The 25,744-nt window shown below is 37.2% G+C and overlaps 1 protein-coding gene across 1 annotated transcript in view; it reads right to left on the bottom strand.

Annotated features, from left to right (window-relative positions):
- Positions 1-25,744, bottom strand: part of LOC145694746 (uncharacterized) — a 432,718-nt gene that overhangs the window by 37,271 nt on the left and 369,703 nt on the right. Inside the window, exon 3 of the mRNA XM_081771356.1 lies at positions 17,749-17,939. Within this exon, the coding sequence (XP_081627482.1) occupies positions 17,749-17,847 (99 nt within the window). The 5' untranslated portion in view covers positions 17,848-17,939. The remainder of the gene's footprint in view (positions 1-17,748; positions 17,940-25,744) is intronic.

The raw sequence follows: 25,744 nt of genomic DNA, 5'->3' as shown, positions 1-25,744 counted from the left end.
AACAATCATTTTAACATGCGTTTATTTTACATCTCTGCAAAATCATCCTTTTGCATCTTCTCTATAAACTATAATATAGTTTATCCTGCAGTCAGCGTCCAAGTACAATTCTACAGATAGTCTTGAAGACACTGGCGGTTCCACGGAAGAAAAGCGAAAGAGGAGACTCCGAAATATTAATATTTCGAATTGTGGACATTTCTGTTCCTAGTTATTTATTCTATAGCATATCGCATGTAAAATACAATAAAGAATCATATATAGGGTGTCTCATAAAGAACGCAATTTTTGAAATTCCCGCTATTTCAGTTTTAGTAAGCTGGCAGCACTGATTGATCTGTTGTCTTTGTGGTTAAGTAGTTACGGAGCGCCGAATAGCGCATGATCACCGTCTGTTTTCTATACGATCAGGAATGGAGTGCTTCACGGCGGAACAGCGTATCATCATAGTCTAGTGAAAAGGCGAAAATTTAGTGAATAATTGAGCAATCACAGTCGATTTATTCGGTGCATTACGTTGACCAAACATTCCACGGAGCTTGCCAACAGTCTCTGCAAAACATTCACCCCATCTGTAATACGTTTCCACCACGAGAACACGCTGTTTCGTCCTGAAGCTCGCAATTTTTACCCACACAGAAAACAGATGACGATCATGCGATATTTGGTGCTCCGTGACTGCTAATCACACAAACACAACAGATGAAAATCGTGTAACGTTCAGTCCTGCCAACTTACTAGAACAGAAAACGCGGGTATTTCAAAATTTGCATTCTTTATGGGACATAGTAATACAGTGTGTTTGAAAAAGAACTCCCTAGTTTTAATGTGTCCTAGAATCTATACAAAGTGACATACACTATTCTAATTTATGGTGTTTGATTGATCAACTCTCCAAGTTTGGCTCCCCTGCAGTTGGCAGGTCTGTTTGACCTTGAGACGGCACCAGAGCTGTTTTTTCCTCTGTTTTCTCAGTTCAGTCTAGGCAGACGTGCAGTGCAGAGCAACTCAGCAACAATGTGTACTCCGCAACAGAAAGTTCTGTACACACTTATCCCCACTGAACTTTTTCTTTTGGGGCCACATAAAAAATGTTGTGTACAGTAAAAAGATCAGAGACATCAATCATTTACGGGAAAGAATCGTCGCGGCGATTGGGACAGTTACACCTGAAATGTTGGTGAATACGCGGCGAGAAGTGGAATATCGTCTCGACGGCCACAAGTGGATCCCACGTTGAAGTCTACCAACATTAAACAAAAATTGAAGGAATTCTCCTTCATGATATGTACTCATTGATGTAAGTTTTCATTCATTTCCCAATTAAATTTATAATTAAAACTAGGGAGTTCATTTTCAAACGCCCTGTATTTTATTCTGTTTTTATGCAATATTTGATTTTCGTATTTCGAGCTTAAATTCATCGCGAAGGAGGTGATCCACCTTCCCAAACGATCCTTCTGGATCCGGTAGTTGTCGGGGCACGAGCACAATCCAACATAAATAAATATTAATAATATAATTACTAGTGATGTTATGCATTGTAAAACAAGTTACCGTAATTCTTGCTATTCTGTAAACCCGCACTATACTAGTAACACACTATAAAATTCAGAATGTATTTACGAACATGCGAGGTGGATTTTCACGCCCTTATTATTGACCCATTTCAACTCTAAGCAGTATAAATGATCAGGAATCCTCAGAAAAATTTACGTCATATGCCACCGATTTTTCTCGGAAGTTACTGTGAAACTTTTTCTTCTTTCTTTTTTTCTTTTTTTACATCGTAGAGGGAGAGGTCGAATGATTCCTCAATTTTATTGACTTTAACTAAAAGCAATGGAGTTTGTGTGAAATCTTCAATAAACATATAGAGGAGAAGGTAGTGATATAGGAAGGTAGTTTTCTTTTAGCCATAGATCATTACATAATTACATTAAGGACATAAATTAATAATGCAAATTAAAGCAAGAACCTTTGGCTTTCTAAAATCAAAGTTTATTTACCAATCGCAATGGATAAAGATTAAATGTAAAATATTAAGCATATTTCAAAATGGTGGCCCCCAAAAAAGATGGGTGATAATATGGGAAAAGGGAAAGTTACGGAAAATATGAAATATTAGCGAAGTTGTAATCTATATACTGACTGTCACGAGACACTACTAAATTCAAATGTGTTGAAATGAAGGGACACAGCAAGTGAAACATAATCATTCACTAAACACTGCAAAGATGAAGAGATATTTTTCAATTAAAAGCAGCTGAGTGGCTGTTGTTATTGCAAAACAACCTTAAGCCATTCGCCCTCGTCCGAAGGTCGCCTCATTACAGCCTCCAATCCCAGGGGACCAGAAACAAGTAATTACAGTCTAAGATCCTTCCGAACTAATGAAAACAAACGACGTACGTTAATGAAACCCCACGGGAACCTGTGAGTTCATGCTCCGTCCGCATATATCCTTCAAATGAAAACATAGCAAATACCTGTTCCCCTTTTGATATATTTGTTTAATATTATCATAACTTCTTAGCAGAGTCAAGGTTAAACTACTTCCCCTTTTTTTAAAAAAAAAAATATTCGAAAATTACTTCAAAAGTGATTAACAAATATTGGCCGGCACTCCTTTCATTTCATTCAAACATGAACGAAACTCGTAAGTTTCTCTTTGATTTCTGGTGGGAGCTCATGTGGTTCGGATCCAACATGAAACTATAAGTCCCCGTCTCATACAACCTCACTACTGACAGTAACGCTAAACTCAAATCCAATCAACCAATCGTAAGTTTTCCTATCACATAAGAAATCGTTCTTAATTTTTTATAGCAAATTTTTCTTACAAAGTAGGGGGCGCGGTGGCTCAGTGGTAGAGCGTTCTCCTCCGGTGCTTGGGGTCGCTGGTTCGGTCCCAGCTCGCGCCGTGTGGACTTTGTGGTGGACAAACATCGTGCTCGTGGGTTTTCTCGGGGTTCTCCTGTTTCCTCCCACTATATTCATTCCACCTTTTCACTCATTTCTCATTATCACCGTCTCCTTTAGCCTAACCAGCATAACTGTTGAACGTTAAACTTAAATATTTCATTTCATTTTTCTTACAAAGTACATTCAAATTGAGAGAGAGTACTTTCAAAAGTTTGTATGTATGCAAAGACACTGAAATGTAGCAAACCGTTCTTTGCATACAGGGTGTTGCAAAAATGAGTCACAATATTTTGGAAGGAGATCCCTCACATCAAAATAAGAAATAAAAAAAAGCATATGGACCGGTGCTCAAAAGTGGATAGTTTCGGAGTTATAGGGTGCCGAAAACGTGAAAACTTAAAAAGTCCATAGCTTCAGTACTATGGGATCAATCGTAATCGGGTCAAGACATCACTGAGGAACTGGTATGTGAACTATCCAAATATTGTAATATCCTATGTGATGTCGTAAACAAGCAGTTCCACGCATCAATGTTTACAACCACCACTACATGGTTCAGCAAGAGGATCTCCCACCAGAGGGACCTATAATCGCATGCAGACGACGGCTTCTGGCCTCTCTCATGGAGCAGAAGACGACATCGGAGCAGCAGCGCCACCGCCACCCAAAAGGACCCTATAAATTGGATGGACGAAGACAACTCGAGACCAGTTTTCTGGTGACCCTCCTACTGTCTGCTTCGAGACTTTAGAAGTAACGTAACCCCAGGCCTCTAGTCTGCTTCGGGACTACGCCTATCCTTTCTCCTAGCTTAGCCTGCTTCGGGGCTCTGACTGGGAATCCCAACCTCAGCCGCTTTGCCTGCTTCGGGGCTCTGTTGGCCATCTAAGTCTCGGTTCAGACGTGCAGAGAAGTCTGTTGCGGGCCCGCAACAGAAAACTCTGTTGCGAACCCGCGCGAGCCGGAAATACTTTGGTTTATATCATTCATGCCACACGTGCAGACTTTCCCGCACGACTCTGCTACGGACCCGCAGCGGGCAAAAATTGAGTTGCGGGGACTGCTGGCTCGCAGCGAGTCCGCACAGGTGTTGCGGATCGGAAAACCATTGCTGGCAATGAGGCAAGCCACACGTGCAGACTTTCCCGCGCCCGCAGAAATGGAAAGCGAAGAACTGAATGAAGAACTATTATTTAACGAAATACAAAAATATCACGAGATATGGAATTTAAAGTGCGAAATGTATAGAGATAGAAATAAAAAAAACGGGATGCATGGAATAAGGTGTGTGAAACCTTATGTGAGAAATTTAATGAAAAAACAGAAGAAAAAAACAGGATTGGTATGTATTATTATTACTTTTCAATGTAAAAATCTAATATTCATGTAGTGTTTACATTTGACTTTCGTTTAGCGTCCCTTTCCAGCAGCGAGGCTATGAATACTTTTTTGTGATAACAATGGACAACAAATGCGCTTGGAGAAAAAGCCTTTATTGTTAATGCAGTTTCTTTGATGAGATTTCTTGTCTTTCACTCCGGAATGAACCGACTGTTTATAACGTACGTTGCATTATACTTTAGGTCGAGGCAAGGGCGCCCATTAGGGGGAGCAAGGTGGGGCGTTCGACCCTCCCAAGAGGAAATTGTACTTGGGAATATCGAAAACCCAATAGAATTTTTACATTAGTTGCAGCAAAAAATGAAACTATATTTGAAAAGTCGCTTATATTTGCCCCCCTTGAAAACCACAACATGGGCGCTCTTGGGTGGAGGTCACGTATTATATAGCTTCTGTACTCAAAAGGGACGCTGAAGTAAAAAACAACCATCAACATAATAGCAGAACAGAAAATATTTTTTTTTAAAAAAACCTTGTTTTTCGGCTGACAATTGTTGTCTTTATTATTTTTTTTTTTTTTAAATAGAGTTAACACGAAAATTGTTGAACATCAGGGTACTTATGTGGTTAAAAAATAAAAAAGCATGCTCGAGATGTAACAGAAATATTTTTGTTTCTCGTGCAATTGATAATATTGTGCTATTCTAGAGATAACAACTGAATGTTTTCTTACATAAAGAACAACTTAAACGAAGTTATCTTGCCATGCAACTCTACCTATGTCGCTTACAAAATAATCAGCCCGTCTGTTTTTGCTTCCGTTTGCTGCGTTGCCTGCTTTTGGTGCGCTACACGTATTGGGGATTTCCTCAAAACCTTCTATCGTTAAATGTCACAATTATAAAAATGTTTCCTTTTTCTCACCTTAGAAATGGATTATTCGGAAACACTAAATCCATTATTTTTTTAAAAGAGTTTACATTAAGAATTTCACATCTCCAATTAAGCGAGTCCTATACTTTCTCAATATATAACGGGAAATGTTACTACTATAGGAATGAAATTAAATCCTTGAGTTTTACGTCGCACGATTATACCGGGTAGGCTAAAGGAAATAATGATGATGATGATAAATGAATGAAATGGTGGAATGAATAAAGTGGGAGGAAACGGGAGAACCCCGAGAAAACTCACGCACACGGTGCTTCTCGCACCACAAAGCCCACTTCACGCAAGCTGGGATCGAACTAGAGGTGAACACACTATCACTGAGCCACCTGATCCCACTACTATAGAAATTCCCCATCTTTCCTTTAAGAGAAAATTTTCAAAGACGCTGAAATCTGTGCTCCATATTTTTAATATGAGTTTATATGCCGAATTTTACATCTCTAACTGAAGCGAATCCTCACATTCGGTAATTTATGAATAAATAAAGGGAAATTTTACTATTATTGAAACGCCCCCTCTTGAGCGGGATATTCGGGAGTCTCAAATAAATGTCTTATTTTTAATTTAAAGTCACCAACTATGTCAAAAAATCGAAATTAGTCACGCAATTGTTAAACTACGCCAGTGGCCGCTAATAACGTCTGAAAATGTCTATGAATAGGTCTACGAATGTTTAACTTTCTGTGCTTTTAAAACGATAATTAGTTCACATAATTAACTTATCTTAATGTAACAGCCAGAGCTCCTCCGTGGCTAAGCGGTTAGCGTACTCGCCTTTGGCGTGGGAGGCGCGGGTTCGATTCTCGTCGGGAGCTCATGTGGTTCGGATTCCACATTAATCAGTAAGTCCACGTCTCATATAGCCTGAACGGGACGTTAAACTCAAAATCAACTCATTAATGTAACAGCCAACATTTCAATTGGTGGTATCGCAAGTCTCATGAAAGTATCTTCTGCTTTAATTTTATCACTTTTTTTTCAATAAGAGTTCATCAAATGAAGTGATGTTCATGCGAAAATAATTAAAGGTCTTTTCTTCGTCATTGCGTAAATCAATAAACATGGAAGAAAATTCACCTTTAAGCAGTCGTGAGCTTACGTACGGATGAACCCAGTATCGTCTCTGTTTCTTCCTTAGGATTTTACTGGCTAAGTATACAAAAACAGCACATCTTCTTCTTTCAATTTCCATCTTCATTCAACTGCAACTGAAAATAAAATGAGCTGTTTTCTATGTCTATGTGAAGTGGTTGGGCTGAGACGCCCGCACGAGTCTGCTGCGGGCCCGCAACAGACTTTTCTGCACGTCTGAACCGAGCCTAACCTACCCACTGCTTGCTTCGGAGCTTTCGGCACCTAAAATCCACTCCTCTTTGCCTGCTTCGGGGCTCTGTTGGAGATCCTGTCTGCGACCTTACGGTCAAAGACCACCTATAACTCACCTTGATTCTAGAGAGATCAATTTGTATAGTATTTTGTGAAAATACTTTTATAAAGGAAAAAGTTTTATAATAAAACTGGTAGTGGGAGTCGATTCCGGACGCTCTTTTTATGAAATGCTTTACCCAAAATCCTATATGAGACAAAGTTTTACAATATCCATGTTTAAGAAAGCTCCAGTACTTGCACACTAATTTTTAGAAAGGTAGGTGGAGAGTGATCAAGTACTCCCAAACATCCTCTCTAAAAATGATTGTGCAAGTACCGGAGGTTCTGGAAGATGGATATTTGGATAGTTCACATACTAGTTCCTCAGTGATGTCTTGACTCGACTACGATCGGTCTTATAGTAGTAGTATTATGGACCTTTAAAATTCATTGTTTTTACGTTTTCGGCACCTTATAACTACCGAACTTTGCACTTCCGACCACAATCCATATGAACTTTTTTTTCTTATTTCGATGTGAGGAATCTATTCACAAAACATTGTGACAAATTTTTGAAACACCCTGTATATGGAGTATCAAGTATAGAGGAAATAATGTATCGTTCGTTGCAGCTAGACAGTCGCTGTGTGTTAAGCTCGCATAGTGTATGGCATTGCTTCAGTCCACACGACTGCTGCTGTCAAGGCTACAGTACTAAGTCTGGGCTGTAGGGTGGGTGCTGCATCTCCTCGAACCCACAGTCTTTCACTCCAACCTTGGGAACAACAGCTGTGTGAACTGAAACATCGTTATGCACTATATAAGCTCAATGCACAACGGCTACCTTCAACGAACTCGCGGAATTAGACAGTTGAAACTGATACATTATTTCTCCCATAGATGTCAGTATATGCCATGAACAGCTTATTATTTATGGTGCGATATTTTAGTGTCAGCCCGAAAGTTTTTTGTAATACCCTCGTTCATACTGCATTTATAACATAGCTAATCAATCATTTATTTCCTTTTATCTGAAATTAACATTTAATAACAGGCTTGTTTCATATATTTTTCCTCAAAGTAGGAATTTAGATTTTTCCCCCTGAAATGTGGCTAAGTCCAAACCCAAAGTTTGATGGCAATTAAGAATTAGGAATTAGATTTCTGGGCCTTCGGCCTCTATGGCCATGTTAGCCCGTCACATATGAGGGATGACGTCTCTTGGCGAGCACATTATCCGAGGAAAGGAAAGGAAGGAAGGATTGGGAACGGAAGGAAGCGGCCTGGGACCTGTATGTTAGGTACTATCCCGACATTTGACTGGTGTGAATCAGAAAAACCTCAGTCACGATGGCTGACCTGGAAAAGCTTTAACACTTTTTCGATGAGTGCCCCCACCGGCAAAGTTTGATCGCCAATAACTTGGGAACCAAAGGCATATAGTATTTCTTGTGCTGACTAGTTTTGAGTACAAAATCTTGCGAGTCGAAATCTCCCTGGCCTAATCATCACTGTGTGTGTGTGTATATACATAGATTTACTTGCCCCATTTAATATAAAAGTTAAAAATTCACGATACAACGGCAAATACCGCTGCATCGTATCATACTATGCTAACTTTAGTGACATTTCGTTATCACTGATTGCTTTCCCTTACAGTATATTTCTTTACTTACTTGAACAAGATATTGTGTATATTACTCGTCATGACATATCACAAACATTCGTAATCAGGGGGCACGGTGGATTAGTGGTGGAACATTTACCTCCACTGCGAGGGGTTCTTGGTTCGAACCCAGGCCATGTGAGTTTGTGATAAACAATATACTGTCAGTGAATTTCCTCGTGATTCTTACGTTTGCTACCACATGTCCATTTCACCAGGTTTATATATATATATATATATATATATATATATATATATATATATATATATATATATATATATATATATATATATATATATATAATCATTCATTTTCATTAATGATCCGCCTCCCTTAGACTTCAGGATATATTCATGGGACAAAAAAGTAGAAATTTCATTTAATTTCACTCAGTAATCAGGCAATTGTAACTAACTTATCATTATTGTGTTAAAATAGGCCTTATCTGTCTGTTGGTTTAAATGTTAACTTATCTGTTCAAAGACATTTGAGTCGATTTGTAAATGTTCACATGGACTAATATAAACAATTTACGAGTATATTCCATTGGCTAAAGAAAATGACGGTAAGCACGAAGATACTATGGTGAAATAATATTGTTAATATGTAAAGAACGCAGTTCGATATTAGCACTGAGGAATTCTCAGAAAGCTCATGATCATGACTATCATCTTCAACTTGTGCGTTCTAGCGTTGAATTCAGTAGAGAATTTAGATTATTTTTACTTGGAGAAATGGTTTCTCTTGTGAGCGAGTTTCCTTGATCTTTCCCCGTGAACACGTGACTACCGAATCCACGACGAACTTGCACACCAGAAATTAGCATTCTACTATTAAAATGAAAATGAAATGAAATCTTTAAGTTTTACGTCCCACGATTATATCGGTTAGGCTAAAGGAGACAGTGATGATGAGAGATGAGTAAAATGGTGGAATGAAGAAAGTGGGAGGAAACGGGAGAGCCCCGAGAAAACCCACGAGCACGGTGTTTGTCCACCACAAAGTCCACACGGCGCCATTCTACTATTTAATCACCGTGCTTTTATATCGTTGATTTTTTCTTAAGAATGGATAAAATTCGCTTTGTAAGGTAGGTTGGTAACCCAAACATGACGACATTAATTAGTGTATTAACTCAGGCTGCAAGTAATGCCCATTTTCGTAAAAGTACTAAATAAAATTACTATCGCAACTGTCTTCGTGTGTTTATACATGTGCATGTATATTACAGCTTTTAAAAGACTGGAAAACTTGGATGATTACGACGTTCATAGACAATAATTAGTAGAGCCTGGATTTCCATGCACAAACAAACCCCAAAATATCCATGCAAATATGCACGAAAAATATCAAAAATATGCATTTAAAAATTTGACATTTTAAATAAAATATACACGAAGAAAATAAAATGTCAGTTTCTTACAAACATATCTATCTTAATTATCTCTGTTGCAATAAACTATTAACATCTTCCTTAGGTTTTTTTCTGTCAATCCTCTGTTTATCTGTAAGAAACGTTTTGTAGGTCGAAAAGTTTCTTTCTACATCAGCGGAAGTCACTGGTACATATGAAGAACACCAAATATCCTGTGTTACGTTCTCTTCCAATTCCATTTTTTCACCATTAAATACATTTGCAATGGCACAGATTGTTTTGTATCCAGGATTTTTGCCTAATACCTTGCAAAGTTTATCTGACGCTATTTTTGCAAGACCATGAGTTGTTTCACTGGACAAAGTCTGGGATAATTCGCTCAACAAGGAGAGTGAATGCTGCAAAGCATTCTTATGGGATTCCAAGTCTGATAATTTCAGGTATTCTCGAGAAGTGACTGTGTATGTACTTAATTTTGTTCTCAATGCCACTTGTAGAGAAACATTTTTGAGACACAAATAGCGGCTACATCATCGGGAATTAGTGAGTCTACAGCAGTCTTGACTTGATTTAAGTTATCTGCATAATAGGACACAGCTTTTAGCCACGAGTTCCACTGGTTGAAAAGGTACTGGAACATTTTTCGCAACTTGTTTAAGATACGTACGTGCGATGGAGCTTTCACAAATACTTTTTTTTTTTTTTTTTTTTAACATTTGATACAAGCGCGTCTACTTTCAGATATTGGCATCTGATTGTTCCTGCTGCGCAATGAAGACCGTGTGCAAGACAAATCAGGTGGACTAATTTAGGATAGGATACAACACTTTCTTCTATTATTCTATACAACATTTTATTCTACATCTGCGTTTACAAAGTGAGTCAGTTCACTTTAAATATAATCTACTTTCTTGTGATATACTCTCAACTATGCTTGGGGCCGCGGTGGCTCAGTGGTAGAGCGTTCACCTCTGGTGCTTGGGGTCTCGGGTTCGATCCCAGCCCCCGCCAAGTGAACTTTGTGGTGGACAAACACCGTGTGCGTGGATTTTCTCGGGGGTTCTCCCGTTTCCTCCCACTTTCTTCATTCCACCATTTCATTCATTTCTCATAATCACCGTCTCCTTTAGCCTAACTGGCATAACCGTGGGACGTAAAACTCAAAGGTTTTTTCTCAACTATCCTAGTATGCACCAATCAAATTCGGAAACATGCAGTATCCTGCAAAGTTTACGAAATATGCATGCACATCGAAATTCACTCAAAATATGCACTCACATGCGTCTAAAACGAATTCTTGAAAATTCGTCGGAAAGAAGAAAATATTTTCCATATGTTCGTGCATTTTACTATAAACATGCATTTTGCATATAAATCCAGGTTGTACTGATTAGATTGCAATATTAGGGAAGGTAACATTAGGTAGGTTTAGTAAATTTAATGCATTGAATTTATTACTGTGTAATGCTACAGAAATATACGTTAAATACTTTGTTGTATTCAAGTATATTCAATTAATTTATTATAAACATATAGATAAATAATCTATTTTTTTTTTTTTTAAACTTAAGTTCTGTTTCTTTTTCAATCTTCGTTTTATTAGTAATATTATAGACATTTGATAAACATACATCGTATCTTTCTCTAAGCCGTTTCCCTACTAAGCGACGCAGTTTTCCCTCAACTGAAAGATGAGGTACAAACATGTGGTCATTGTTTTAAGTGCACGAAAAACAGACCGAAATTCAATCGGACGTTCCGACTAATTAGAATCAACGCATGAGCAAAAGGAAGTATTTCCTGCAATCAGCTAGCTCTGAAGTATGTTATAGCGTAATAAAAAAAAATCAGTGAAAACTTCTATTAGTACCTTAGTTATGCTTTCTTCCCTTAACTTTGGAGATAACATTTAAATTTTTACCGTTGTAACTTCCTTCAAGAGCCGCCATTGGTGACAACATTGCTACATTTCCAATTATTATTAAAAAAAAAAAAAATTCACAACTGTTTGTTAACCAAAACTTAATTGGCGATCAGTATAACAATAACAACATGTAAACAAGCTAGCAAATATAAGGTCAGCACATCTTCCAAACTATTTCCTGCCACACAGACTGTGAAATATTACAACTGCAATGAGTATCACTTAATCAGCCCAACAGTCGTAGCTCGTAGACTCTGCTAAAAATGTATTGCATCTGTGATCAATCTGAAATAATTCTTCAGATTCGCTATTTTTGAATCATTTCGGACTTTGTGGACATGCCTTGTACGGCATGGCAAAAATCAAAAAGGGAAGATCGCAATGGAGAGGAACAAAAAAAAGCACGGATTCAATAATGACGTCAGTAGGTTGATATATGTTTCTTGAATTAATTGATAATATTATTCAAAATTACTAGATAGTACAAATTGACACTTTTTTTCTGGAAAGAATGATAATTTTTCGTTTTTTTTCTTTTTTAAATGACGTGTCTAAATAATGACGTAAAGATCTTAACAACAGTGAGCATATAGAGAATAATGACATTGTTTTAATATTAATTAAATTGTCCGACAGAATGACAAATAAACGAGGATTTCTCTCGTCAACATTCTATCTTTGCGAATATGCGTGATGTGTGATCATCTATTTAATTTGTCATCGATAATAAATCATTTAATGTCATATATGTTACATCACTGAGCACCTGCTTGTGCGTATGCATTTGGAAGGAAATTAATTATACCGTTTAATTTAATTTCTCTGTATTATAACGTGCAACAGTAGAGAGGTAAAAGAAGACAGACGGAATCTATTGTATTCTTGGGACATCAGTGGTCGAAGTGAGGCGGTATGCGGTGGTATGCCATACCGCCGCTGTTTTTTCAGTAATGAAGACATACAGTCTCTGCTTTTCCAATGATTAAAACATACCGTCACTGGAAGGTAGATGCTAAATACCTTTAATAAACCCATCTTTATACACAGTAATTGACAAATAGCTTTGCACGTAATAGGTTTTACTTCTCATGTAGAAATAATTCTAAGTTGACAACATCAACATTTTTCTTACCTTTTGTTTTTAAAATGAGGTGTCTTCAAAGAAGTTCATCTAGTTTATATTTTGATGTGCCATACTGAATTGTTTCTTTGTTATATGCATGTTTCTATGTGTGTGTGTCTTCTTGTCTTATTGCATAAAAATGCCGTGTTTTGAGCATGAGTGGGTTTAGGAGTTGTCTGCTGTGAGAGCGGACCTTGGGGTGTTTGGAATATCCCACGGTCGAGTGGGTTACCAGAAGTTTTCCCGCAGGAAATTATTAATATTCTTATTCGGTTTTTGAGCATTTTCGTGTACAACATAAGGGGATACAGTAGAGCGTCGATTATCCGAAGTAATTGGGGGACATGGATGTTCGGAAAACTGGTTTGTTCGGATAATCGAACTGTACTGTACTGTACTGCACTGTACTGGACTGTACTTCTACAGCCAGTGCCAAACCGACAGAAGTGTGCTGATTGTTGAAACACAGCGACTGGCGGCTTGGCCGGTCAGCAGCGCCTTATGAAGGCCCCATTAGAAGCAATGTTCCGCGAGCGGTGGCTCAGTGCGGCGACTACTACGGGAAACTTGGTTCGGGAGTGAGGGGGATGATGAACGGTAGGGTGGGAGAGTAACAGGTGCGAGCGAGTACACAGTTCGGTTAAGCGGTCGTTCGGTTGACCGGCGTTCGGATAATCGACGCTCTACTGTATATATATTAGAAAGTTGGAGGGGATCAAATTCTCTCCATGCCCCCGCCCCACGCATTACTACAAATAAGCTCTCAATGATTTTCAGTCATTATGTAAACAGAAATGCAATCTTTTAGGCAACATACCCTCACTGTATTTCAACATTTAGATAGCCGGTTTGTCGAGTCAAAATCGTAATAAAACATAAACCCTTTTGCTTTTTTTCCACTTCGAACACTGTGGGACATACAATCCGTATCACAAAACCATTTCCTATGCGATTTCTTATTTTTTTTTACTCTGCTACCTGTCAAACAGATAGACAGACTTTCCCCGCTGGTTTAATGCCAAACACTCACGTCATAGGTGCACGGGATTCTGGGTTTGATTCCTTGTGAGAGACCCTTGAAATTTTTTTTAACGCACTACGATGGCACGGATTCCACTTTAAACTTGAGCTTCCACGTCTCATAATAGATTGAAATAGTGTGACGTCACATCCGTCTTGTTTTTGCCATGGTGATCGCAATTTTATTTTCTAAACAACATAGCCTAAGAACATTAGTACAAAGCGAAAACAGTGACATGTCGTCCTCCGGATTGCAAATATTACAATCAAAGAAACACCTGTATATGTAAAAAAGATTTCCAATGTATGCAACTACGAAAAAGATAGAAAAAGCATGCAGTTAGGTAAATGATGTTAAAATGTGTCAAATTTTGATAGTGAAATGTTTCCACTGATATCGAAGATTTTGTGTATTTATACAAAGTACATGTGGAGGTACAACAAGTGTGAAAATATACTTAGCTTGTTTATTATCGGATATTAAATTTAAATAATTCTGGAAAAATATGATTTAGTACCATCAGTATCAACCTCACATTGCAAATATGTAGGCCTAATACAGAATTATTGTTCAAAACTTATCTGAACCACTCATAATTGCATGTTTTCTTGTTTATAGAAAGATCTGATTCATGCTAACCGATCAGAAATTGGTCCAGATTGAAAATTCTTAACACGCATATAGTTACAAGCGTAGTGTCGTTTTTTTTTTTTTTTTTGATTGTTTGTTTCTTTACTTTGCAGCCACTGTAACATTTTAAAGGGTGGACCTAATAAATCTAAATGCACCAATATAATTAACATTATTCTCCAAGTAGACAATGATGTTTCCCTGTAGATAAATCGTATATTTGTTTTATTTTCATTGTGCCGACAGCTTGACAGTCTGTACCTAAGAGATTTTATATTGCGTATAGTTGCTTTTGATCATTAATGATAGGTCTTTGTGATTCATACATTATCTTATTAATAATATTACACTACCTCTATTAAACTTCTAAAAATATACTAGGCTGTTTAGTTAAATTCAGTTTAGCGTCTGTTTCAGTACTGAGGCTGTAGACTGAAGTAGTGATGTCATTATTTCCTCTTCGTTACCATGGTGATCACCATGTTTTCTTCTAAACAAATGCATGAGAGGTAGGAGTACTGAGAAGTATACTGTTAATAAGACAGTTGCAAAATATTGTGAAGATAAAGTAAAATTGACGGGAAAAGGTACAGATTAACAATATGGAGCCACTATTTAGAAAATTTACGAGTGAAATCTAATAATTCACGAAGTAAGATCTAAAGAACCTTTTTCTACAGGGGCCACACCTCTAGATAAACTGATAAGATAGAAATTGCCTATGTAATGCGAGCATAAGCGAGATGAAGAGTGAGGGAAGAGTTATGGAAGTAAGAACGTCACTCTAAAATGATCATGACTGCAATAACACCCCAGATAAGGGTACAATATTTGTAGTTACGTAATTAACCTCGGAAATTACAACTACTGGCGCGTATGAACATTTTCGCGGCTTTGGCATCTTTGCAGTATGCAATGAGATATGTAATATACAGTATTTTTCTGTATAAAAGAACATATCTAAAATAACTTTTATATATAACCTGCATATTTTTCACAATTTCATAGATCATATTCATGGAAGTACTGCTGCCTGATGTTTCATTTATAAAGTAATACTGTATAAACAATTTCCATATGTATATAATAATAATAATAATAATAATAATAATAATAATAATAATAATAATAATAATAATAATAATAATAATAATAATAATGGTGATGATAATAAATATTACGGTTTCTTACAAAGTTACACTTAGGCAATTCACAAATTCGACTCATGTAAAATTCAAACTACGTAAAGGGTTTGAAAACGCATTACTTACTTAAATCAAGGGTTTACTGCATAATGTAACTGCTTCAACAGATGTTATGTATTTTTATTCTTAAAAATAACTCATTTTACAGAAAGTAAATTTTTAAAAAGACAATCCCTTCTCCCGAAATGTAAAACTGTGTACGGCTTTGAATACATATGAAAAAAAAACGTATAAACAGCATGTTCGATTCCCGATAGACACTAATGTGATTCGGATCCTACATTAAGTTTGTAGAACCTATGGTTGCCACGTGTCCTGAATTGAGTGAGACATTCCTAAAGTACGTTTGTTTTATCTTGGCACATTTCCCGCCGGTGCACTTGGTTGGCCTTTAAAAGTATTTTCCGCTAGCACTCACGTGAACGTTTTAATCCAACAGACGTTTTATTGGCTTTGCTGTGTAGGTGACGTTAGTTGTCAGGCAGCCCATTAAATGAGGTCACTGCTATTTGGCGGGTATTTGAAGTACTCAGTTGCCAGACGCGAACAAGTGTGTTAGAGTGATTTGTGAGTGGTGTGGCGTTTTGCTGTGTTTCCTAGAGTATTGTAACTCTGAACTTAACCGTGGCGTGGCAACAAGGCGTAGCAGACAGATCCATCCTTTAGGCGGGAAGCGTGCCAAGAAAAAAACATACGTACTCTAATTTTAAGAAAATTTTGAACTTCCTGAATTACACCCAGGAGGGGCGCATTATATAACAGGACGCCAAATTATCCAAAACGCAAAATATATGACAGTAATTCTTAGTGTCGTTTAAAAATTTCGATACACGACATTTGCTTATGAATACTGATATATTCTTATGGTTTTGTAACTAATATGTTTCGTGTTGGCAGCAATGAAATCATTGCAAATGAAGTTATACTCTGCTTGCACGGGTTCAATGGTCCATGACTTCTGTCTAACTAACCACCAACAAGCTGATGATATGAGTTTAAATTGTCACTGCAATGTTCATTCATTAATATGTGTATTTATTTCTATTATTCTTAATAAATTGATCCATGTACACATTTGAGTATGAGGAGCCTGCAATCTGCACACGTTGGAAAAATGTGTTCCTACTTTAGGTTTACCAAAGAGTGGTAACTCTGGTAGGAAACCAGGGACGTTAAAGTTCAACCAACCAACGAAAGGAACATTTTAAGAAATAAAATACAAATTAGCTCGTTAGTCACTGGGTTATGTGCATGCTGTAGTTTACTTCCTACTGTAAATGTGTTCCTTCTGCAGTCTTCTTGTTGTTGTACATTCGTTCGTTTCTCTGTACGGACCTCATAATGTATCTGCTTTACAACCTTATATTTCCCTTATTTGGCAGCACTGATAACCCACTTTTTCTTATTTTCTTTCATGTTTATGCCAATTGATTTAAAATGGTATACTTCTATTTGAAAAAAACTAGAAGTTTGTGTCGAAATGGCAACAATGCTTATGTGACACTACTGCCTTGTTCTTGCTCACGTTTCTCTTTCCCGTAGGTATCAGATTATCCACATACATTTTTCATTTGCTAATTTTTCCCGGCGTTTTTGAGGTATAACTCGGTACAGTCTCACCCGGTCACTGCTTGGTATACGTATTATAGGCCACATAGCGGGTAAACAATGCATTTCCGCACCGAGTGACTTTCACCACGATGATTAGCGATCCACGATTAGTCGGGATATCGATTTTCATAAATATCTAGCTGTCACGGTTCGCATACACCCCTTGTAAGTGGTGAACTTCTTCGTGGTACTCTCTGTAGCTTCTTTGATGAGATTTTCTACTTCTATCTTGAGTGTTTAGTTTGTAGACTCTTCCACTGTCTTCTTTTCTTGCTCAACACGTACAAATATTCACTTGCTGAAAACAACATTTTCACAGAGATTTAATAATATAACGAGCTTATTGTTTCATACAAAACATTAATTTAGGTGCCGCGTCGTGTAGAGTATCGTTATTTACTTATTATACATTATGGAATTGTAATTCTGTCCATCTCTGGGAATAAAACTAACATAAAGAGAAATTGAGGTATACGCTCCTAATAACCTTTAGTTTTGATTGTTTTGTCTCGTTTTAACTAAATAGTGTTTCTATGTAAATCCAAAACCTCACTGATAATAATTAAAGTCAACGATAATATCTAAAACTATGAAAATGTATGCTTACTTGTTTGGTGAGGAATGCCACGAGAAGGATATACCCGTTGATCAGGAGACCAAGCACTGTGAGCACGGTGAGAGGAACACCAACTTCCAGCGCGGTCATTACCAACAGAGGGCGTCAGAGAGAAGAGGTAGGCAAGGTCACGGTGGGTCACCGGACCACGGCGATATTGATAAGCTCATCATCATCCAAACCTATTAAATGAAGAAATAAATATTATTATTTCCAGATGTTTACATTTATTAACAGCAGAGGCCATAAAGATTTAAGGAGGTTTATTGGTACAATTTAGAAGCATATTTCGCAAATAATGGTTTCTAACGAAAGCAGTTTCAAAAAGGTTTATATTAGTCTTAAGTATACAAAATTGGACAAGAATGACACATTGGCGCCTAGTGCAGACATTATTTCTTGCGTTCATTATTTGTCCTGCTTGGCCATATGAGGACCATTTGATAAATGTTGAGCCTACATAGGAAGAAACGGTGTGATTTGAGAAATTCTTCATCAGCGTGAAGCTCAATCATTTAGAGGAAGGTCCAAATACTTTTAAGGCCGATCGCTAGCGTCTCGTAGTGGTGGCGTCCCAAAACGCCAGTCGAGATGGCATCGTGCATGACTGAGGAACTTGTTGGTGAACGAACTGTAATCAGCCATCAGTTTCTCAAACGCGTGTTGGCAAAGAAAAATCACGAGAACGTGCTTGCTACATTGCGGAACGATGCTTCTTCATATGAAATGGTCCAAAGTGGGTAACATAATTCAAAGCAGCAGAACACCATATCTGACAAGGATTGTGTCGGCCACCCAAAATAGTGACAACAGACCAATCTGTGACAATTGTGCATGATATCGTTCTGAATGATCGCCGTATGACTATCAAAACCATATCCCAGCATATAAAAATATCAATACGTTCATTCCATTATCCATGACGTCCTGCAGATGAAGTTATTCATACGGTGGGTTTCTCAAAATCTTATGATGGACCAGAGCGACATTAGTTTACTTTGAGAGGCCCACTTGATCATATTCACGCTGACACAAACGACTTTCTGAATTGCTTGATCATCCAAGACAAGATATGAGTGGATTATTTCGCTGATCCGGAAACGACACAATAATCGAACCAATGGAAACATGGCATGTCACTACTACCCAATACATGTCCTGTGCAGCCCTCAGCAGGGAAGGCATGCATTCATTTTCTAGGATGCACAGGGAACTTCACTATTAAGACAAACAATTAACTTGGAGTTTTACTGTAAGTACCTGCGACAAATAGGAGTCCCAATAGTTGAAAAGAGATCTGGCAAACTGGAAAATGACGTAATCTGCCACCAAGACAATGCGCCGTGTCACCTCAATTCAGCAAATCCATGATGTTGGCTGCTGTTATGGCTCCCGTCCTATTCACGGAACTTGGCGCTCTCTGACTACCACTAGGCATGGGCGCGAGACCAAACGAGACGAGAACTGAAACAAGTCTCGTCTCGTCTCGCAAAATCAAAAGCTGTTCTCGTCTCGCGTCTCGTCTCGTCTCGCAGACCTAAGTTCTCGTCTCGCGTCTCGCAAAATTTTGGAAGTCTCGTCTCGCGGTCTCGCGCGAGACTTCTCGCGTTGGTCTCGCGGTCTCGCAAATCAATACTGGAATAATATAGTCTTCATTCGACCCTTTTAAAATAATGTATACTCAAAGTTTACATAGTTTTGTTTCATAGTTGCATTGTTACACAATGCTTATCCATTCATTCCGATTCACAATGACTGATTTTACAGCCCACATTCTCGGTATTAAAAAATGCCAGTTTTCTGTAGTCTTTGTCTATGTAAAGTATGAACGAAATCGGCATGTTACATTTGAGTAATCTTACTTGCAAGATAAAACTTTCAAATAACTTGGTAAGAACGGTAACTCAAATAGTCGTATTTATAGTAAACATGCAGCGTTAGTAATATATATTTCACAACTTAAATGCACTTTCATCTCAATACAAACCGTCTTTCGCAAACTGAGGAATGGAATGAAATTCACGCAACGAACCAAGCTCATCTGAAATAATATTTCAAACTGTTTGCAATCTGAAACACTAGTTTTTTCCTTAAAATCAAAACAAAACCATAAAAAAGTAGTGGAGTACCGACAGCATTTTTCTCCCCAGTGACGACGCCAGCTTTAAGTTCTTAGGGGGGCAGATACATTTTCAGGGGGGCGGCTATTTGCCATGCCAAATATGACATATTTATTACGTTTGACTTATTTTACATTACATTGTGTAATTTCGTTGCTGTTTTTATATTAGACCGATATGATTATAACTTAAACTTATTTCAGGTAAAGTTTGTAACTAACAAATAAGTAACGTCTGCATATGAAATATTTTTCAATGAAACTTTTGAAATCCAAACATAAATTGAATTACTTTCGCGTATGCTAAGAGTAACACATTCGTCCAGTACTATATGCTACGCATCTCTCTCTCTCTCTCTCTCTCTCTCTCTATATATATATATATATATATATATATATATATATATATCGAGAAAATATCCTAGTCCAATCCAGAAGGAGTGTAGGTACTAGGTAGAAAAATGAAACCGCAGTTTAGAAAAACATATCTCTGTATGTACAAATACAAATTTGCATATTAATAATGAAATTCCTATTGTTTCTCAGGCTTCTGAAGTGATTATGTGTGCCCAAACAGATAATTTCACGAACATTCAGATCCTAACTGTTATACCATTTTTATTCCACCAAGGAAAGTCACCGAAGTAAATTAATTAGGAAATCAGTACCACCAAGGGTCTCTCCTCCGTTATATACAATGGTGAAGAAGTAAGTGGCTTAGTATGAACGTGGTGATTTCTCAACAAATAATGTTTTACATCCACGATGATTAAAAGCAATGACTCTTTCCGAAATCATGGATGCAATATGTGACATTGTTCTTGAAAATTGCAGCATTTCAGTCAGTGGTGGATATAGCCCGGGGCCGGAGGGCCTAGGCCATCCCAATTTTTGAGTGACAAAAATAATTTAAGCTATTGTTTATATACTTTTTAAAGTGTATAGTAAACTCACGATATACATATTATAGTCTGAGGTCTGGCTGCACCCCGCTTTCTCAGTTTTTACCTTCTCAGCAAAACTTGTGTCAGAGATTCTGGGCATTTCTTTGGAACTCGTCGGTAGCATAATTCAGAATGGCTTGGGTATGCTCAAGTTCTCGACATAATGGGTTCCCAAAATATTTGTCAGGAGAATAAAAGAGTGACGGCATTAAGAGAAATCTTCTTTCAATTTGACCGTAATGCTGATCAATTTCACTCACGAATAGTAACCATAGATGAAATATGGTTGTACCACTATGATCCTGAATCGAAACAACAGTCAATGGAGTAATAGCGCTCATTTCTCCAACGCCCCAAGAAGTTCAAGACACAGAAGTAGGTTGAGAAACTGTTTGCAACATTCTTCTGGGGTAAGTATGGAGTCGTACTCATAGACTACCTCCGCAACGGTCAAATAATTAATCCAGAATCTCTACATTACTTACAAAACTGAAAGAAAAATTCAAATTTCAACGCACTGGAAAATGAAAAGAAAGGAATTGTTTTTTTTTTTTTTCAGGAGAATACATCTGTCCATCAAGCCCCTGCCAACACAACTGACATTGCATAATCTAGGATTTCAATGTCTAGATCATCATTATTATTCCGCAGATTTAGCTCCGTCTAACTATTACGTGTACTTATTTCCCAAACTTAAATAACACTTGAAAGAACGCAATTTTAGATCTGATAGGGATAGTGCTACGAACAGTGGTGTGAGGAAATCTTCAGATTTTTTAACTTTTCTGCAAAAACTAGAGCAGTGTACAAGGTAGTATATTGACTTTCGGGGAAAGTGTAGAAGAAGTAAAACTTCACCATTCCACGTGCACTCCTTCTGGGTTAGGCTACGAATTTTTCAGCAGCTCCTACTCAATATGGTAGGCGTCACGTCAGTACTTTGAAACAAAATAAGTAAGGGAGCAATAGTGTAAGCCAATTACTAACTAAAGATCAGCACCCTGACAATACGTTTTATTGGGAATCAATTTAATTCCATAAATTTATTATTATCATTTGCAGGAAGGGAAAACACAACTCATTTTATCCCCTTCAAAAAATTAAGCCCTGGTAGTTGCAAACTAAGTTGTTATAAGCACATCCTCTGAATATTGAAAGCTGTGAATAATGTTTCAGAAAAGATAAGTATAGAACCTTTAAATAAAACAAAATATGAAACTGAAAACTTCAAACCTGGATAAATACAAACAAGTTACGTAACTGGTTTTACCTTTCTTTTATTTCCAATCGAAGTTGATCCAATGAGAAGAAAACAAGTCGACCAAATCTACTATTGCTTGCTAGGCACAATAATTAAAAATCATAAGAAGTATAACTAAAATTTACCTCAAAAGGCGCTAAATTAGAAAACAGAAATACTCAGCCGCTCAAAGAAGAAAGCTTGAGGACTTATCTACCACATAGTAAATGCATGGAAAGTACAGTAGACTACAATTTGACAATGAGATTGGTTATGATACTGATATAAAATACTACATGTAGAATGTTTAAAGATTGTAGGAATCTTGAGGGGGGCAGTCTAGGTAGCAGTCAGGGGGGCAGAAGTAGCTACTAGGGGGTGCTCGCCCCCTTGCCCCCCCTCTGGCGTCGTCACTGTTTCTCTCCCCCCTTTTCTGACGAATAAAATCTAAGCAGATATCAGTTCTGGTTTTGGTGAGAGGATCCGTCTTGCAGCCATAAATCCATTTATCCTAAATTTATGTTTACGGAAAGAAACAACTGCTTTATTTGACTAAAAAATTTTTCTTCTTAGACAAGCCAATAGGCCCTTTTTCTGCCTTCATAAAACAAGTTACCGTAAGAAAACAATTTGGTGGGCAGGGGGAACAATATATATAATGCATTGAAAATAGGAAGAAGAAAGTCAGAGTGTCAGAGACAGACAGAAACAGAGAGAGAGAGAGAGAGAGAGAGAAGATATGGTATCCTCTGACCGAAGCCTCGAATTTCTGCACTGAAGGAAAAATCAAAGCGAGCCGTATATTTTTGAACTAGGATATTTTTACCGAGGGTGCAATAACAGAAGACCGGAAACCGCAGCCGCGAATATGCAATGTTACCTAAGTTCATTGTTTCGACAAAATTTTCCGAAAAGACAGCTTCCAAATATGTCTTCAATAAAGAAATAAAAAAAAAATGCATTGTACTGGTGTTTGCTATCCTGCTTTTATGATTTGTCAAGATGTTGTCTCATCATCAGGAGGAGGGTGGATACACAAGACAAAACGTGTCGTTTTTTCCCCTATTTTCCTCCCCCTCCTCAAGAACTTTATGACCAAAGATCTTGGCTCACGACCCCAAAGAGAAAATAAAGAAAACAGTGTAGATAATGGAAGAATCTATTTTATTACATTTTGGGAAAGTAATGATAAAGAAAAACTAACACAATCTTTATTTCTTGAATCTTTTGTCATGAGGAAATCTCCTAAAATAACTAGATTTTGACTAACCTTGTTAACTTAAACCTATCATGAAATCAGTAATTGTGACAACCTGACCAAACCATTTCAAGAAACAAGAACAGCTAACTAAGCAACTATCAGTGTTGCCAAAAAGTCACAACACTTACTCCGTTAACTAGATACTTTGAAACTACCAAAATAACAGAAAACATAAAAAAAAAATCAATACAAATTTCATAATACAAAGGAAAATTGTATTTTTTTCTTTTTATTTCCACTAGTCGACATAATTTATAGTAAATGTTCAAATAAATGCTAGCCCAAAAGTTTAGAAATAAACTATTAGTTACTGACTTGCCTTCGTCTGCGATTGTCTCTACGATTTCAGATGATGATGTGTGGAAGGGATGTTTCGATGAGAACCATGCACTTCTAAGGTATCAGTTTTGTAGAACATTAACATCTTTGGGGAGTTCATAATTATGACAGCATTGTTCCTTACTGCAAAGTACAGCACGAACGCACAATATTGATTTACCTTTTCTGGACCCATTCTGTTCGAGGGTTGGGGACGAGCAAGTTCAAAAAAAATTTCTTTAAATTTGGCTTCATTCGAAATAAAAATATTTTATATCCACTCGAGAACTCGGCTCAAAAAATCTCCAATTCGACTCGATATTTGCTCAAGTTTCGAGTAGTGTCGGGTCCAAACAAGTTTAATTCTATAGTATTAGTAGTTTTTATATTAACTAGTGATGCTCACGAGATGCGACAAGAGGAAAAATTAGTCTATCTTGAGACGTCGTTAATGTATTATCTCGAAACAAATGTGAACTGTTTCTTGAATATCACCAGTCCTGGTCACGAGGCGAGACAGATTTGATTTTGTCTCGCCCAGTTTCTATCTCTCGCCTCAAAAACAAGATTAAACAAAACAAAATACGGAAATTTAGCTGTTTGTTTAGGCAAATAGTAAACATTTTCACTTTCGGTATGACCAGGCCTGAATTCAATTCATTTTTGGTGTTTATTTAGCGTGGTAATGGTACAGGAGGAGTTATATAAAGAATAAATACGCGAAATCAGTGGACAATTTACTGAAGATATTTTCATCGAAACAATTGTTGTTGTTCTCCTTCTTTTGCGAAAGCTTCATCCTCAACCATATAATTGTCTACACGTTCAGCCGAATCTTTATCGAATTCATCGTCTGAACCGTCTGAATTCTTGTCAGCTTGTCAGAATTTTTCTCGAAACTGTTTTCGTATTGAAAACATGGATGATAAGTTCCAAAGGCTTTTGGCAACAACAGATCCTTTCATTTCTTCTTTGGGCAAATCATTTCATAAGAAAATGAAGAATTTGTCATCTAAAGCTGTAAACCTTTTAATTATTTCCAACACGGAAGCTGACAAAAATTTAGACGACTCAAACGAAGGTGATGAAGGGAATAACTTCCATGGAGATTCGGCTGAACATGTAGACAATACCTATAGAGCTATTCCATGTGGAAACGACAAATTATGCCAAAATCTTCGTGCGGTCGCATTCGAGATTTGAGTGTTTGTCTGAACACTTATCAATATGTGATAGGAAGGAAAATGGAATGGTTTGTAATGCACGCCATTCATGTTGAAGATCCGACCATAGTTGAATCTTAAGTTATGTTCATTTTCTTGGAGCTCTATCGAAAATGAATAAATAAATAAATAAATAAATTCAAAATTGCACTATAGGTATGTGGACAGTCCTTTTTTTTTTTTTTTTTTTTTACCACGTAGTAGTGACGACGCAAATACACATTTTGGGTTACGAAATATGGATCTTTTTAGTCCAAGTCGATGAATTAAACCAAAATTATATTTTCGGAAGAAATATTGAAAAATTTGTTGTGTCAAAGGGAACGCAATTTTGAGAGAATAAGTATAATCTGTACTTTCTATAGAAAAAAAATCATCTTTTGTGTTTCTAATTCCTATTAGTGCTAATGGTATATAGTGCATAGAGAACGGATGCTGAGCTATGCCCCCTCTAACTTCTTATCGGAAATGACTAAAACACTCAAATTTGTGTTTCTGAGCCTCACTAAATTATCTGTTTTCATGTTGTCACTTTATATTGTTGTTGTTGCTCCAAAATTCAAAAGAAGAAAGAAAGAAAGAAAGAAAGAAAGAAAGAGAGAAGGAAAGAAAGAAAAGAAAGCAATACATATCAATCTGTAAAACAGATGTGACCATTACAGCCTTTTGAAGCTCCAACGCTACATCAAGATTGTTGTGTTGTCTGCATTCCAGGGTCTGAAACCGCTACAAACAAAATCAAATTTTGCAAACAATTACAAACAATCGTGAACTGAGTCTACTAAAAGGAGTGAAAACAGAAAAACACGACTCTCGTTTGTGATTGCATTCCTTTCTACACCCGGACTTTGTTTACAAGAATGTTTTTGTGGAATTTTACAG

The sequence above is a fragment of the Thermobia domestica genome, chromosome 9 (genome assembly GCF_964235325.1).
Source record: "Thermobia domestica chromosome 9, izTheDome1.hap1.1, whole genome shotgun sequence".
Taxonomy (NCBI): Eukaryota; Metazoa; Arthropoda; class Insecta; order Zygentoma; family Lepismatidae; genus Thermobia; species Thermobia domestica.
Note: the sequence above shows the minus strand (reverse complement) of the source record. Positions and strands in the feature narration are given on the sequence as shown.